Raw genomic sequence first — 17,859 nt, forward strand, 5'->3', positions numbered from 1 at the left:
GACAAAAAGATGTGACATTTGCAAGAAAATGTCAAAAAGGACACCTAAGGACAGGGAGGGCATCAGACTTCGAGGTCTGATGCAAGCCAAAAGAGAAAAATATTGAAAAGAGCTTCATCTCGTCTTTCTTATGAGAAAATCCACAAATCTGGTAAAGGCAGAGGGAGATCTACGGTTAGAAGATCTCCTTCCAGACATCATCATCATCGATGTCACTCTCATCGGCACTGTAAGCAACTGGCTCTATATATACTGCACCAAAGTGAGGTGCAGTGTGTATAGAGTCCAAGGGTCTCCAGAGGTTTGGCAGAGGTTAAAGTTAGATAGAACCTTACTCTCTAAAGTGGTAGCTTGGTCGAGCAGTAAGGCAGTATTAGAGAACAGTGTTAAGCATTTGATGTACACACTCAGCAAATGAATTCACACACTCAAGAACTGAACTGTAGGCCAATTGTTTTTGTATTGAAAATATACTGGTGTTTTATTTCTAGAACCAAGCAAGCCTGGTACAGGTAAGCATATAAATACTTTGCAGTAGTAAATTACTTGTATGAACACAGTTCAAAATTGCAGTATAACTTGTACTGGTTTTGGTTACAGTTTTAAGTAAGCAGTTTGCAACACATTGCAGGTATAGTACATTCAAATGAATGGGCTATTTAAGTAAAATGAAGTTAATTACTTTTCAGATTACTTTTACTAACACAGGGTTGGATCCTAGATTTAGCCCTGGGACATTTCCTGAAAACAGGTGAGTAAATGCGTTTTAGTTAGAGGTACGATTTTTAAAGAATATTATTGTATTTCAAAAGTTGACACTTAAAAACTTTTTCACATGGAATCACCAATGTTATCCTATGGGAGGAAATTCACTTAGCAGAACGAGGCTGAAACACTTGCGTAAAGCTGTGGGTCTTGAAGAGCAGAAAACATTTTGCAAGCAGCAATACAACCCCAGAGACGGACAATACTACTATTATAGGGTTCAAACCCCTAGATGATCCTACCAGTCTCCGATCAATCGGGGTTTTATAAAAGTGCTCTACTCACCCGAGAGGGTGTCAAGGCGCTTGGGTGGGGCGGGGGGGATGCAGCTCCGGTTCAGTTGAAGAGCCAGGTCTTGAGCTCTTCCTGAAGGTGTGCAGAGTAGGGGGGTGTCTGATGTTGACTGGGAGCTCATCCCAGGCCTTTGCTGCGACGTAGGAGAAGGCTCTTCCGCCTGCTCTGCGGATGCCTGGGGTCTCTGCCAGAGCGAGGTCGGCCGAGCAAAGGTTCCTTTTGGGTATGTGGAAGGAGACTCGCTCGTTGAGGTATTTAGGTCCGATGTTGTGGAGGGAATTGTTGGCGCGGGTGAGTAGCTTGAAGGTTACTTTCTTCTTGACGGGGAGCCAGTGGAGGTCTCGTAGGTTCTGGGTCATGTGCTTGTGTCGTGGGGTTTTGAGCACAGGTCTGGCTGCGGTGTTCTGGATGGTTTGGAGCTTGTGTAGCAGGGTTCTGTTGATTCCGGCGTAGAGGGCGTTGCCGTCGTCCAGTCTGCTGGTTATGAGTGCGTGGGTGACGGTCTTTCTGCATTCGGGATGGATCCACTTGAAGGTCTTGTGGAGAATGCGAGGGAGTTTAAGCAGGTGGAGGCGAATATGTTGATCTGGTCGGTCATGGTGAGGGCGGAGTCCAGGATGATGCCGAGGTTTCAGGCATGGTCTGATGGGAGTGGGTGGGTTTCAGAGGGCGGAAGGCCACCAGGTGTTGTCGCAGGCAGTGGAGGAGGGTCCAAGGATGAGGACCTCTGTCTTCTCCGAGTTGAGCTTCAGGCAGCTGCTGTTCATCCAGGCTGCGATTTCCTTCATTACTTCCTGGAAGCAGAGTCTGGTGTCTTCGGGGTTCTTCGTGAGGGAGAGGATGAGCTGGGTGTCGTCTGCATAGGATACTATGCTGAGCCCATGCTGTCTGACGATGGCAGCGACTGGGCCCATGTAGATGTTTAAGAGTGTGGGGCTGAGCAAGGATCCTTGGGGTACTCCGCAATTGATCTCTGTGGGAGTCTGGTCCTTTGTGTTATACCGGAGAGAAAGGAGTGGATCCAGTCGAAGGCGGTTCCTCGTATCCTGGCATCGTGGAGTCTGGCTGCGCGAGTGCTTGGTGAGACGGTGTCGAAGGCTGCGAAGAGGTCAAGTAGGATGAGGGTCGCAGTGTGGCCTGGTCCAGTAGCATGCGGATGTCATCGGTGACAGCGAGGAGGGCGCTCTCGGTACTGTGGTTGCTCTGAAATCCAGACTGGAAGGTGTCTAGGATGGCGTTCTCTTCGATGTAGGTGGTCAACTGGGCGTTTACGAATCTCTCTGCAACTTTGGCTTCGAGGGAAAGGAGAGAGATATTCCAGTAGTTTTTCAGGTCCGTTGGGTCGGCCGAGGGCTTTTTGAGCAGGGGTTTGACCTCTGCCCGCCTCCAGTCGTCGGGGAAGATGCCAGATTCAAAGGCGCGTTAATGGTCAGGCCTAGTTCGGGTGCTATGGCGGCGGTGGCTCTGTGGTAGGTGTGCGGCGGGAAGGGGTCCGTGGGGCCTCCTGAGTGGGTGTTCTTCATGGTCGTGGCGGTGTCTTCGGTGGTAACAGGTTTCCAGGCGGTGATGGTGGGCTGGTTGTTGGAGGTAGAGAGGGGAGTGGTTTCTGGAGTCTGTTCGCTGAAGTTGTCGTAGAGGGCCTTGATTTGCAGATGGAAGTAGGAGCTGAGTTTGTGGCTAGCCTGGGGGGTTTGGTGAACTGCTGTATGACGTTGAAGAGTTATTTTGCGTTACTGGCGTTGGTGTGGATTTTGTTCTTGATAAAGGCCCGCTTAGTGGTTCATATGCGCTGGTGGTATTCAGGTTTGAAAAGTGCTACCAAAAAGCGGATTGCATGGCTAGCACGCGCATCGTGCCGCCATGCAATCCGCCTTTTGGGAGCACTTCAAAGGGTCCGCTCCCCCGCCCCCAAGCGCGCGCGCACGCCACGCTCCGCCGGGCTTGTTTTTCTCCAGGGCTTATCAGCCCCAGTCAGATCCCGGCACATGGGCTCATAAATCTTGTTTATACTGGTGGGAAACCCTCGAGCAAACATACCCGAGTTTAAACTACTTAAATGGCCACTTTTTTCCGAACACTACATCGCCGTGCCTTGGTTTCCTCTGCAAAGCTGAGCGTCTGCTTTTATTTCTAAGGCCTGTGTAGTACAGGCTTTTTATTTTACTACCCACCCTTCCCTCTCGGTTTCTTCTCGGCCCGTTCTCGTTCATCTCCCCCTCATACCTGCCCGTCTCTTCAATCTCTACCTAAAAACTGCTATGAAGCAGCCAGCGCTGGCCGCTTTCCCGGCACATGGGCTCATGAATCTTGTTTATACTGGTGGGAAACCCTCGAGCAAACATACCCGAGTTTAAACTACTTAAATGGCCACTTTTTTCCGAACACTACATCGCCGTGCCTTGGTTCCCTCTGCAAAGCTGAGCGTCTGCTTTTATTTCTAAGGCCTGTGTAGTACAGGCTTGTTTTATTTTACTACCGACCGTTCCCTCCCGGTTTCTTCTCGGCCCGTTCTCGTTCATCTCCCCCTCATACCTGCCCGTCTCTTCAATCTGGACCTAAAAACTGCTATGAAGCAGCCAGCGCTGGCCGCTTTCCCGGCACATGGGCTCATAAATCTTGTTTATACTGGTGGGAAACCCTCGAGCAAACATACCCGAGTTTAAACTACTTAAATGGCCACTTTTTTCCGAACACTACATCGCCGTGCCTTGGTTCCCTCTGCAAAGCTGAGCGTCTGCTTTTATTTCTAAGGCCTGTGTAGTACAGGCTTGTTTTATTTTACTACCCACCCTTCCCTCTCGGTTTCTTCTCGGCCCGTTCTCGTTCATCTCCCCCTCATACCTGCCCGTCTCTTCAATCTCGACCTAAAAACTGCTATGAAGCAGCCAGCGCTGGCCGCTTTATAGCGCTTATTTAAAATCACCCACAGCCACCAGATTTGGCAAAGCTAGCGAACTGGTCTATTAGTGAGTCCTATTGGCTTTGCCAAAGCTTGAATTTTGAGTGTACCCCCTCCTCTGGCCTGGGGTGTGTGGCACTGTTCCTTAAAAGTGACGTCACCGACAGTGTTACAACACCATGCCATTCTGAGCACCGGTTGTCAGACGCCCTGCTCTAGTGAGTTCCGGTGCAACATAGAAGGAACAGTTAAGGGACATATTGCACTGCGCATTGAAGCTGGCTTTCAGTGGATGAAGCGCTATTCTTAGCCCGGGGTGAGCGGATGTTAAACAGTGCCAAGTAAAAGACACATGAAGTAATGACACAGCCCAGACAATATTTCAAAACAATTTCATTTTACCACTAACAAGGGAATTGCATCAAAGGCCATAAAAGTGGCAGCTGAGCGCTATACAACCACAGTGCCAACTACCGGCTACAGCTTTGTCCTATGCAAGCTGCAGTAGACCCCTCCCCCACCCACTAGTCCATCCTTTCCTTACTTCCTCCCTTTGACTAGATAGGAATGTGGTTTGGATGGTCCCTACACGCCCCTCCCAGCATGAATCACAGCAAGCATTGGATTTCACTCAACACAGCAGAGTAAGTAAGGTCTTTGCAAAATTATCTCTCTTTAAGTATGTACTAACAATAACAAATCAGGCAGTGTAAGTCTTATTTACATGCTGCTGTATTTTTGGTTACAAGTGCAAATCGGTTTTACAATTGACAGAAGTCAGTTCCGCACTCGAAGGACAGTTTATTCACTTGGAAGTACATTACGCTTGAGGGTAAATCTCTGCGGGTGGGAAGTGGGGGGTACAGGGCAGACATTCCCACAGCCACGTGTCTGAACGTGTTCATTTGTTTCTTCCGCAATATGTGCATTTGTTTATTTTCGCATGTGAGGGGGGTTCATAAAAACCTATTCAGTATTATTAGTGGAAAGCTGTGACTGCCGCAGGTTTCCAGGTGTAACCTGGAAAAGTTTTGCGAATTTGTAACTGGAAATCTGCACCCAGGCATGCTTGGAATCTTCTTGCGAGTGCAGATTTTTGAGTGTTTTTTGAAGAATCAAGCCCAGAGTATTTGATAGTTAAAGAATATTGTATTTGTGCTACTGAAGTTTATGCGCGCGCATATTTCCAGATTTACAACTGTCGGGAATTCACTAAGGTTTCCAGGAGAGGACCGTGAATCCTCCGACAATCACAGATTTCAAGCCTCCTCTGATATCATGGACATGAACCTATAGGTGCTCTGTAATCATAGCAATAGCTTTGTTGTCAGATGACTGGTCCTTTAAGTTATGTCCTCTAATGTATAGCCTTACTTTAACAAGCATTTGCAATGCAATAGGTCTCGCAATTACGCGAGTTTGAGCTATTGGCATTCTAAACGACAATGCCTTTTTTGTTTTGCTTATTAAAACATACATAAAAGGCATTGTCATTTACAATGCCAACAGCTTAAACTCGCGTAACTGCGAGACCTATTGCATTGCAAATGCTTGTTTATAACTGCACTGTGTTTTTCTTTTTCACTTAATCTATACCATAAGATTAAGTACTGGTACAACAAGCTGCTTTACACTTCTTCTGGACTAAACCTTAAGGCTGCTCTCCATAGAGAGCTTTCTGAGGTTGTCTAAGACCACTAAAATCACCACAATGGTTGTCAAGATTAGTGCAGGGTGCTACACTTACATAAGTGAGCACCATATACTGAGCCAGCCTCTTAAAGCTAGAAAGTGTAATTCCTCTCTCCATTCCACCAGCACCCACATGGAAACGAAATATTGTTTTCACCTGGCTTATGGGTCCTCCTTTTGAACCATTTCTACAGTTCCTCTCATGGAAGGTAGCTTTTTTAGTGGCTATTACATCTCTAAGACGGATAAGTGAACTTCAAGCGCTCACTCATGAACCTATTTTTTTCCAACACTGGACAGATAAACTAAGAAGAAATCCCAAATTTTCATATAAAACAAGCCATTGGGCTCCCTGTGTTTTTTCCCATGGCAAACTCAGTGGCCGAAAGAGTGCTACACACCCTTGATGTTAAAAGAGCAGTAATGTAGTACATCGAGAGAACAAAACCTTTTCAGAAAACTCAACAACTCTTTGTAGCTTTCTCAAACCCACACAAAGGTTCACCCTTATCTAAAGCGGGGATCACAAGGTGGATAGTAAAATGCATCCAAACTTGCTACTACAAAACTAAGCATTGGTTACCTTCAGCTTCAAGAGCTCACTCCACACATATAAAATAAGCCTCTAAGCCTTTCCTAGGAAATATTCCACTGGTGAATATCTGGTGAATATCTGTAAAGCAGCTTCATGGAATATCCCATATACATTCACAAAACACTATTGTGTTGATGTCTTAGCTAACCAATAAGCTAGAGTGGGTCAAGCAGTATTAGAAACACTTTTTCAAGCATCTAATTCAACCGTTAGCTAGCCACCACTTTTGTGAAACACTGCTTTACATTTGATACTAAGCATATGTATCAACGGCCAACACATGCTACAATGGAATTTGTTACTTACCCTGTAAGCATCTATTCGTAGTGTGCCGTAGAGTCATATGCACCTACCCTCCTTCATGGTAGCTAATGGTTCACGTTTACAGTATTCATAAATATAAATTCTTATTCAACTATATATTTTGATGTTTATCTTTACTATCTCTCTACTGCTCCTATACCAAGCTCACCCAATGAACTAAAAAACAGCAATGGAGCCGATGACCATGCACTATACAGTCGTTAGAAGGAGTTATCTTTACCTTGTGACTCGAAAGACTTCGTCGAAGAAAAGCAGGTTGTAAACATCCGAGCCCAACACTAGATGGCGGGAGTATGCTAAGCATATTAATCTATGACACTACACGCTACAAATAGATGCTTACATGGTAAGTAACATATTCCTTTTGAAATAGTGAATAACTGAACTACAATTCTGTCTAACGTAATGTGAAATTACATTTTCAGTGTAGCTCTATTATGCTGTCTGTATATCACTAACTTATTTACTCTGCAGTCTAAAGAGTTGCAGATTAAGAAGCAGTTCCAGGACACATGCAAGATCCAGACCAGACAGTACAAAGCTTTTAGAAACCATCTGCTGGAGACAACAGCTAAGAGTGAGCACAAAGCACTGCTGAAGAGATTGAAGGAAGAGCAGACACGGAAGTTGGCTATTCTGGCGGAGCAGTACGATCATAGCATTAATGAAATGCTCTCCACACAAGCAGTGAGTAAGAGCCTCTTAAGTTCCTCAAGATTCATCCACATGAGGATGACTGAAGTATATGTCAACAATAGGCTATTTTAATGTTTGTTACAAAAGATTACTACTAAACTATAGATAAACATAACCCATCACAGTTAGTTGTACAATCCTTAACACTGTTGACTAATTGCACAGACTCTTAGACTTTTTATATGTTTATTTTGTATGCTTTTCCCAAAGATTATCCCATCACTTGGTGATATAGAGGTTAGCATATTGTGGTGGTGGGTGCGTGTGCTAGACCAAATTCTCCTACAAAGACACCATACTTCGAGCTGCACCACACCTGCAGAAAGCAGATGTCAGTTACAGAACTGCACAATGTCTTGTTTGGTGTCTCGGATTAAAACCTGATTATAAATCTTACAAATGCTCCATCATGCACCCAAAGACCCTCAGGGAATTGGAGGCAAGCTATATTTTGAATGGATACATCTGCCTGTGGATTCCTCACCTTTTGAACTAACCCCATGCACAGCATTCCACGGAAACGTTTCTTCTTTACTCTCCCACGTCGACGAGGACGTCACAATAGAACGGCTCCGCATGCGACTCCGCTGTACGTCATCGGAGCCATAATAAGACCTCGTCGGTGTGCGGACGTCCGTTCCCTTTTTTCCGCACCGTTGATGCGTAACAGTTTTCCCACGGCTCTAATTTCTCTTCCAGGGGATCCTCAACAATAGTCATAAGCACTAGAATATTCCCGCCCATTCGCGGGACCCCGGAAACACAATCATATATGTGACAAACATATATGTATCTCCATAATTATAATATATATATATATATATATATATATTCCAACGTAAAGGTTGCCCCAAAAGAAGACGCCGACTCACGAGGAGGTTTACTTCCTTTAATGGAGGACTTCAGCAGGGCAGCAAAGAACACCATCCCATTAGTAAAATCGCCCAACGCGTTTCAAACACCACTGTGTCCTTGTTCACGGGCTTGAAGAACTGCAAACAGCAGCATACAGGGAACACCTGATAAACTTTCCAAGTCCCGCCCCAGTGGGCGTGTCCCAAGGTATGCTGGTACTTGTGGTTCCCTTCGTTTATCTCAAGTGAGTGCTGCTGTGCCTTTCAAATTAAATCTTGTTTTTACCCCAGTGGGCTGGAGGGGTGAAAACCACTGCTCAAACTGTTTGTAATAATGTCCACTCACACGGACCTCCTCGTTCCTTAAACGCGCTCGGTGTTAACCAAACGCAGGATCTGTCTGAAAGGCAGGGGGGCGTCTTCGCGACCGGGCAGGCCGCTAACATTCCAACGTAAAGGTTGCCCCAAAAGAAGACGCCGACTCACGAGGAGGTTTACTTCCTTTAATGGAGGACTTCAGCAGGGCAGCAAAGAACACCATCCCATTAGTAAAATCGCCCAACGCGTTTCTAACACCACTGTGTCCTTGTTCACGGGCTTGAAGAACTGCAAACAGCAGCATACAGGGAACACCTGATAAACTTTCCAAGTCCCGCCCCAGTGGGCGTGTCCCAAGGTATGCTGGTACTTGTGGTTCCCTTCGTTTATCTTGCAGTTCGTCAAGCCCGTGAACAAGGACACAGTGGTGTTTGAAACGCGTAGGGCGATTTTACTGTTGGAATGGTATTCTGTGCTGCCCTGCTGAGGTCCTCCATTAAAGGAAGCAAACCTCCTCGTGAGTTGGCGTCTTCTATTGGGGCAACCTTTACGTTGGTATATATATATATATATATATATATATATATATATATATATATATATATATATATATATATATATATATATATATATATATATATATATATATATATATATATATATATATATATATATATATATATATATATATATATATATATATATATATATATATATATATATATATATATATATATATATATATATATATATATATATATATATATATATATATATATATATATATATATATATATATATATATATATATATTAAAAAAAGCAAATGCAGCCTTTCATAACCAGAGCTAAATAATGCTGTAAGGACTCCCTTGATTATCATAAACAATACATTAAAAACAGGGAAAAACAACAGCAAAGCAAGTTTGAAAACTGTTTTAATACTTAGCACAATCTCTCAGATAGGACTGAAAGCATTGACCGCTCACAGGCTGCATTGCAGAAAACATAGCCTAGAAAAGGCTGAAAAGCTAACTCATAGCAACATAGAAATAAACTGGCACCGTGCCTTTAAGGCAGCCATGACCCCTAGCTTCCCATCATGCCTCAGGGGTGACAGGTTAGTTGCTCTTTCCCGCTCCTTCAGGCAGGACCCTGGTTACACAGCTCCACTCTTTTCTTATTTTAGTCAGAAATAATCTTCAGTTCTCAGGAAAAATGTATCTTACTTCGACGTTTTTCAACTTGTCAAGTAACGTGCTCACTTTTTCTGACTGATAGTGGCATTTTTTTCCACTCATAATGCCATCTCTTTTTGACCCCTGCCCGTCTTGTGGAAAAAGGAGGCCAGATCAGACTCTCATGCAGTCTGTATTCTCTGTCTACCTAAGGACCATGTCCCAAAGACTTTATCTAATAGAACTCTTAAAGACAGGGAGCGTATCCGTCTTTATGGGCTGGCAGAAAAGGATAAATCAACTTCTAGAGGCAGGTCACCAGTGAGGAAGGTCTCTAAGAGGGCCAGATCCTCTTCTAGAAGCAAGATTCCATCGGCGTCGGGCTTGGCGCTGAGAAAACTACCACCGATGGGACATACGTCCAAGAAAAGACCTTCGGCGGGCTCGCCGTCGAGAGAACGCCGACATACAGATTCGTCGCTGCATTCGACGTCGAAGAATCGTGAACCTCCGCCGTCGTCAACCCGGCAACGAACAGCGTTGAGGAGCAGAAGTCCACCGCCAACGTCAACTCGGCGACGATTGGCGTCAAAGAGCAGAAGTCCTCCGCCGTTGTCAACCCGACGGCGGTCGGCATCGAGGATCAGCGGCCCTCCGCCGTCATCTCGGCGTTCGGCGTCGAAAGCTGACAGCCTTCCGCCGTCGTCAATCCAACGACGATCGTCGTCGAGGATCAGAAGCTCTCCGGCGTCGTCAACCCGGCGACGATCGGCGTCGAGGCGCGGCAGCCCTCTGTCGTCGTCAACCCGATGACGATCGGCGTCGAGGCGCAGAAGTCCTTCGTCGTCGTCGACTCGACGACGATCGGTGTCGAGGCGCAGAAGTATCCCGACATCGTCGGCGAGACATTCGACGTCGAAGAACAGAGTCGACGTCGAAATCGATTCCATCACCTGTCCGAAATTCGACGTCTAGAAGGAGGTCAAGGTCGACGTCGAGAAGGGCTCCGTCAGAGCAGGTCATACGCTCGACATCGAGACCCAAGTCAGTGAGGTCTGGAGAAGGTTCAGTAGTTTTGGTGACAGAATCAGCGTCACAGCACTCATCCTCTCATTCCTCGAGGGAACCGTCAATGCATTCACCATCTGCGTCCCCAGAGCGACATTCAGGGAGTTCGCGTCAAAAATCATTTTCACATCACAGAAGGGCTTCTCCTTCTGTTCACTTATCTCCAAGGTGGCCTCTTCCTATTTATCACTGGAGTAGGAATCCGGCAGGAGCATCACGAAGAGAGGAGGAATACACCAGTCCGATCCACAGATCTCCTCTGCAAAGGTTGGTGCAAGAGGTGGATAGATCGCCTTCAGCTACACGTCAGGGCCGTACTGGAAGATCGCGGGAGCGCAGACCTTCTACTTCCCATCACAAAAGAAGAAGGTCTCCTACATGGTCTTCCTCCTCCACCCGCTCTTCTAAAAGAGACTATTCACTCACCCGATCGGATAGCCCTCAATCGAGAGTGTCTCTGATAGATGATATAAATACGTATCATGAGGTGCTTCAGAGAGGGGCTCAGAAGCTGAACATTGAGATGTCGACTCCTCAAGTTGCAACAACAGTGATTTTTGAGACACTACATCAGAGATCTGCGTCTCGGCCGTTGCTGCCTCTGGTTCCTGGGCTTCTGGAACCAGTGATGAACATTTTCCTAGCTCCCTCTACAATTAAAGCTGCACCTGCGAGGATTCATAAAAAATACAAGCCAGCCAAAACAGCCCCGGTATTTTTTAAATCACATCCGCCTGCGGGTTCTGTTATTGTTGCGGCGGCAAGAAAAACACACGCAGTGTCTGCAACTTCGTTGGTCCCCCCTGACAAAGAAAGTAAGTCCCAGGATTCTTGGGGGCAGAAGGTTTGCGGGTCTGCAGCATCATCGCTAAAAGTATCTAGCGCAGCAGCCTTATTAGGCAGCTACGACAGGGCCTTATGGGACTCCTTGGACCGTTTCAAGGAAAAGCTGCCAAAGGAAGATCAAAGGGACTTTGAAGAGGTCATCAAGGAAGTATCCCTTGTAGCTAACCAAGTGATTAGCACGGCAGCAGATGGTGCCACACTGTCGGTGCATTCTTATGCGCATGGTATTTGCGCTAGGAGGTCTGCCTGGTTAAGACTAACAGCTCTCAAGCCAGATGCACTGCAGAGGATCCTTAACCTGCCTTTTTCTGGCTCGTCACTGTTTGGCACCCATACCGATGAGGGGATGGCTAGGATGAAAGCCGAGTTAGACACTCTTAAGGCGGTGGGATTAGAAAAGAAAAAAGAGTTCAAGCTAAGGTACCGACCCAACCAGGGCAAGGGCTACCATCAGAGGGTTCAAACCCCGCAGTGGTCCCAAAACAAAAATCAAGGAAAACCGTTCCAAAGCCGTAAGTCAAATGGGTGGAGGAGGTCATCAGCAGCAGTCCTCTATCACAGCTAGATCAGCGAGGAAGCAATGTGCAAGAGCTTCCTCTGGCGCCGTTGCCCACTCCAGTGGGAGGAAGTGTTTCACATCATCTGAGAGAGTGGTGCAACATAACAAAAGATCGTTGGGTGCTCAGTATACTACGCAATGGATACGCACTACGTTTTCGTGTGTCTCCAAAGGACATCCCTCCGAAAAGATCTCGTCCTCACCAGCTAAAGTTACTGCGACAGGAAGTGGTAACCCTTCTGCGGAAAAAGGCCATAGAAGAGGTTCCGCCTTCTCAGCGGGGGAAGGCAGTTTATTCCAGGTATCTTCTGGTGCCAAAAAGAGATCAAGAGCACAAATTCAGACCTATCCTGGACCTTCGATCGCTGAACAAGGTCATCTTGAAGGTGAAGTATCGCATGTTGGCGCTTCATCAAATATGTCCACATCTGCAAACAGGAGATTGGATGTGTTCAGTGGACCTCCAAGATGCGTACTTCCACATACCTATCATTCCCCGTCATCGCAAATATCTACGATTCGTGGTCGGCAGCAAACACTACCAGTTCAAGGTGTTGCCCTTCGGACTGAAATCTGCCCGTCGGGTCTTTACGAAGTGCATGGCGGTGGTGGCGGCGGCGGCTCTGCACAGAAGGGGTCTGTTCGTTTACCCGTACTTGGACGATTGGCTCCTGAAAGGGCCATCACCTCAGCAAGTAAGGAGCGATTTTCAAATATGTCTAAAACCACTCCGCAGGCTAGGTCTGCATGTGAACATGGAGAAATCGGTTCACCGGCCTACCCAGGCGATCCATTATTTGGGCCCCACTCTGGATACAAGCTTAGGAAGAGCGTTTCCTTCGGAGGAGAGACTTTCTTCAATGCAACAGAAGTGCAAAACTCTTCTCCGGGCAGCTCGTCCAACGGTCCGGCAAGTGACATCTCTGCTAGGATTGATGGTTTCTTGCATATTTCTCATTCCCAGCGCCAGGCTGAGAATGAGACCTTTGCAACAGGACCTAGAGGACAAGTGGGACCAAGCAGCGGGTCACTGGAAAGACCGAATTGTGCTTTCGCAAGCAGCAAAGTCGTCCATTGTATGGTGCACTCGACCAAAGAACCTCTTAGAGTCCCCTTCCATCATCCAGTTCCGACACAGTCCTTAGGAACGGATGCGTCTCTACAAGGGTGGGGAGCGCATATGGATTGCCTGCAGATGCAGGGACGGTGGTCCATCAAGGAACAATCCTACCATATAAACATGTTGGAGCTGCGAGCAGTCCACCTAGCTCTGAAAGCTTTTCAGCCCTCAATCACGTCCAACTCGATCCTGATCCAAACAGACAACACGACCACCATGTATTACCTCAACAAACAGGGTGGTACGCGCTCTCGCCCGCTCTCCCTGAAAGCTCAAACGATATGGCACTGGCTTCTAGCCCGAGGCCTTTCCATCACAGCCGTGTATCTTCCAGGGGAGCTAAACGTGCGAGCGGACACACTCAGTCAGCACTTCGAAGATCAGCCAGACTGGGTGCTAAACGACGAGGTAGTGGCAGATATTTTCCATCAGTGGGGGCAACCTTCCATAGATTTGTTTCAGGCGACCAAAACAAAAAATGCCACGCCTTCGCATCCAGGTTCCACCGTCCACGTACGAGGGGGGAATGCTCTTTTGATGGATTGGTCCGGAATATTTGCATACGCCCTTCCTCCCCTGTCTCTGATCCCGAAGGTGGTATCCAAGCTCATCCGATCCAGCATGAAGACGATCTTGATAGCTCCGGACTGGCCTCGTCAGTGGTGGTACCCAGACCTGTTACAGTTGTCGGTGCTCCCCCACAGGAGGCTGCCTTACAGATCGGACCTGCTGACCAAGATGGACGGGAAGATTCTACATCCCAACGTTCCCTCACTGAACTTGGCAGCATGGCTCCTGAGGTCCTGCAATATGGACACTTAAATTTACCGCAGGACTGTATGCACATTCTAAAAGAGGCAAAGAGACCTTCCACAAGGGCGTCATACTCCTTTAAGTGGAAAAGATTCTACTTGTGATGCACTCGTTATAATTTTAATCCTGCTACAGGGCAGGAGGAGGTAATTCTTCCTTATTTCCTGTACTTGGCCAAATCAAGTTTAAAGTATTCCTCAATCAGGGTACACTTAGCCGCCATTACGGCCTACAGAAAGCCTCCAAACCAGCCTTCCTTTTTTCAACTACAGGTGGTCAAGGATTTCCTACAGGGGTTGAAGAAAGTGTATCCCCCTGTTCGGCCTCCTTCTCCTCCTTGGGAGTTGAATCTAGTTCTCTCTAGATTGATGGGTCCTCCGTTTGAGCCCATCCATAAAGCCACGTTGCAGCATTTGACATGGAAGACCGCTTTCTTAGTGGCGATAACATCAGCGCGCAGAGTAAGTGAAATCCAAGCGCTGTCTGCCAAAGAGCCATATACTATTTTTCACCACAACAGAGTAGTGTTAAGGACTGACCCTGCTTTTCTACCAAAAGTTGTATCTGATTTTCATGTCAACCAGTCAATCTCCCTACCTTCCTTTTTTCCCAATCCCGCAACTCCTGCGGAGAGATCACTCCACTCCTTGGACCGTAAGAGAGTGCTCAAGTTCTATTTGGAGGGAGCGAAAGTCCAGCGCTGGCTCAATCTCGACCGGCGGCGTCTACTATCCCAGTAGACCTTCTTACGACGCCGATCCCAAAGTCACTAGTGTCATGTCTGGTGCAGCAGATGCTGGTTCCAAAGATTAGATGTAGAAGGGAAGCACAGAGGTTGATAGAAGAGGAAGAGTATCCGGATCAACATGAGGAGGCTGAGGAAGGTGAGATTGTCAACCCTGATCAATAATTTGAGGGTCTGCACAAAGCTAGAGGCCTAGATAAATCTCCTGAATGGGAACTCTACTCTCCAAAAGGTCTTCCACCGCAAGAGGTGACTTTGTATCTCTCTGTGAGTAGGAAGGCAGCGAATCTCTTGAATTTACCATTGCCCACAGCAGAACTGAAGTCTAACATTTTGACGGAGGTGATCCATTCCCCTTCATCTGTCTCTGAGCCTTTGCTTCCTTTCAACGAAGCTTTGACTGAGCCCTTCCAGGAGGTGTGGCAGAAGCCAATGACTGCACCTGCGGTGTCAAGGTCTGTGGCGTCACCAGAAGGTTTAGTGGTCCAAGCGTCGTGATCCTCTAAGAAGTCTGCAGGGTTATTCCCATTGACACCTGCAGATAAGGAATCCAAATGTATGGAGCAATCTGCAAAGAAGGTGTTCTCTTCCGGTAGAATAGCTCTCAAGTCAACTAATGCTACATGCCTGTTGTGTCGCTATATTCATGCTCTGATGGACTCTGCAAGGGAAGTGCTCCAGAAATTTCCGTAGAACGTTCAGGGCCATTTTTCCGAAGTTTTTTCTGATGCTCAAGCTGCAGCCCGCCAGTTAATATAATCGGGTCTGGACACTGCTAACTCGGTTGCCAGGGCAATAGGTTCCACTGTTGCGACCAGGAGGCACGCATGGCTACGGGGGGTCAGGGTTCTCACCGGATGTCCAAGCTACCGTGTTAGACCTGCCTTTCGACGGATCTCGTCTATTTGGGGCCAAAGCCGACTCGGCATTGCAGCGCTTTGAAGACAGCAGAGCCACAGCAAGATCATTTGGTCTCCAGTCTCAATCAATGGCTTTGGATACCGCAAGTTACGTGGTTTTGACACTGCTTTATTTTTTCATGCCAAACAGCAGGCGCAACAGCAGGCAAAAAACTGTACAGGTCATACAGGGGAAAGGGCAGAGGTAGCCTGCAAGGTTCAGCTCGGCAGCAAGTCTCCTCCTCCTCTTCTGCCTCTCCAACTGGTACGGTAGGGAAGCAGTTCTTGCTCCTCCATCCTAGAGCATGCTTGTCCTGTGGGAGGACAGGTGTCCCATTTTCTACAGAATTGGAGGTCAGTTACTTCAGAATTGGAGGTCAGTTACTTCAGACCTCTGGGTGTTGAACGTTGATAGAGAATTGGTACGCCCTACCCTTCTGGGAGTTTGCCTCTCTTTCCCCCTTGCCCGTCCTGTTAGGGTTTGTGCTCAGAAGAGCACCTCCTGCTTCTCCATCAGAAAGTTCTATCTATACTACAAAAAGGTGGGGTCGAGGTGGTTCCGAACCAGGAAAGGGGTCAGGGATGCTACTCCTGGCACTTCCTGATTCCCAAAAAAGGCTTAAGACCCATCCTAGATTTCAGGGTCTTGAATTTTTACCTCAAGCATAGAAATTCAAGATGTTGACCCTGGCTCAGGTTCTTCTGGCACTGCAGAAGGAAGACTGGTTGGTGTTGATCGATTTACAGGATGCATATTTTAAAACTCCCATCCTGAAGTAGCATCGAAAGTATCGCCATTTACGGTGGGGTCACAAAACTACCAGTTTGCTGTCCTTCCATTCAGTCTTACTTCCGCACCTCGGGTCTTCAAAAAGGTGATGGCGGTGGTGGCAGCACATCTCAGAAGGTTGTGGATTCCGGTTTTCCCCTATCTTAACGACTGCCTGCTCAAGCTAAGTTGCCAGAGATGGTGCTGCATCGTTTGCAAGTAACAACACGCCTGTTTTTTGACTTGGGGTTTTCGATAAATGTACCCAAATCTCACTTGGTGCCCTCTCAGCGCAATATGTTTATGGGGGCAGTTCTGGACACTACTGCGAGTCGTGCCTTCCCGCCTCTACAGAGGATTCAAGACATCCAGACTATAATTCCAGTTTTTCAGAATGGAGCGGCTGTTCCAATCTTGAAGGTCCTATCCCTGCTCGATCTGTTTGCTTCCTGCATACTGTTGGTCAACCATGCACGCTGGCATATGAGGGCCCTCCTGTGGTGCCTCCACAGGAAGTGGTTTCAACACAACGGATATCTCAAAGAGGTGGTCAAGATTGCCAGAGACACTGTTATGGTGGAGTGTTCCAGGCAACCTGTATCAAGGGAAGCTGTTTCAACCTCCTTCTCCGGTGGCCACAGTGATAACAAATGCCATCACTCTAGGGTGGGGAGCTCATCTGGGGGATCTGGAGGTTAAAGGTCTTTGGACTCCAGAGGAAAGGCTGTTTCGCATCAGTCTTCTGGAATTGTGGGCAATACGTTTGGCTCTCAAGGCATTTTTTCCCTCGCTTCTTAGTTAGTCGGTTCAGGTCCTGGCAGACAACAGTACCGTGATGTGGTACATCAACAAATAGGGAAGAGTAGGGTTCTATCTTTGCAGGGAGGCTCTGCAGCTGTGGTCCTGGGCTCAGGACAATCAGATTGGTGTGATCATGAATAATCTGGCCAGAGAGCTGAATGTTCGTGCGGACAGTCTTAGTCGGCAGTACACGAGTGGCGTCTCCATCCAGAGGTGGTCCATCACATTTTCAGGCTGTGGGGCGTTACTCCGGTGGACCTGTTTGCCACGTGCGAAAATGTGCACTGCCCGTCCTTCTGCAGTCTCCAGTATACGATGCAGAGACTGTTGGGGGGACGCGTTCCAATTCGATTGGGGCTCACAGCTTCTTTATGTATTTCCTCCCAATCCCTTGATTCCTGGAATTAAAAGGAAGCTTTGCCAAAACCGGGCCCAAGTCATATTGATCGCCCCGGATTGGGAGCGAAAGGTATGGTACACAGACTTCCTTTACCTCTCATCACACCCGCTGCTCCGTCTCCCTCTCAGGGCAGACCTCCTCTCGCAGTCGCAGGGGCGGATTCTACACCCCCACCTCCAGAGCCTGCACCTTCAGGCCTGGAGATTGACTGGGGCAACCTGAGCT

The 17,859-nt window shown here is 47.4% G+C and overlaps 1 protein-coding gene across 4 annotated transcripts in view; it reads left to right on the forward strand.

Annotated features, from left to right (window-relative positions):
* The window catches only part of TAOK1 (TAO kinase 1), a 1,366,047-nt gene that overhangs the window by 1,244,413 nt on the left and 103,775 nt on the right, over nt 1–17,859 (forward strand). For all 4 annotated transcript variants that reach the window (XM_085649205.1, XM_085649204.1, XM_085649206.1 and 1 more), the window contains exon 18: nt 7,044–7,256. In XM_085649205.1, coding sequence (XP_085505331.1) covers nt 7,044–7,256 — 213 coding nt within the window. The remainder of the gene's footprint in view (nt 1–7,043; nt 7,257–17,859) is intronic.

This window comes from Triturus cristatus, chromosome 3_2 (assembly GCF_964204655.1).
Source record: "Triturus cristatus chromosome 3_2, aTriCri1.1, whole genome shotgun sequence".
In the NCBI taxonomy this organism is placed as follows: domain Eukaryota; kingdom Metazoa; phylum Chordata; class Amphibia; order Caudata; family Salamandridae; genus Triturus; species Triturus cristatus.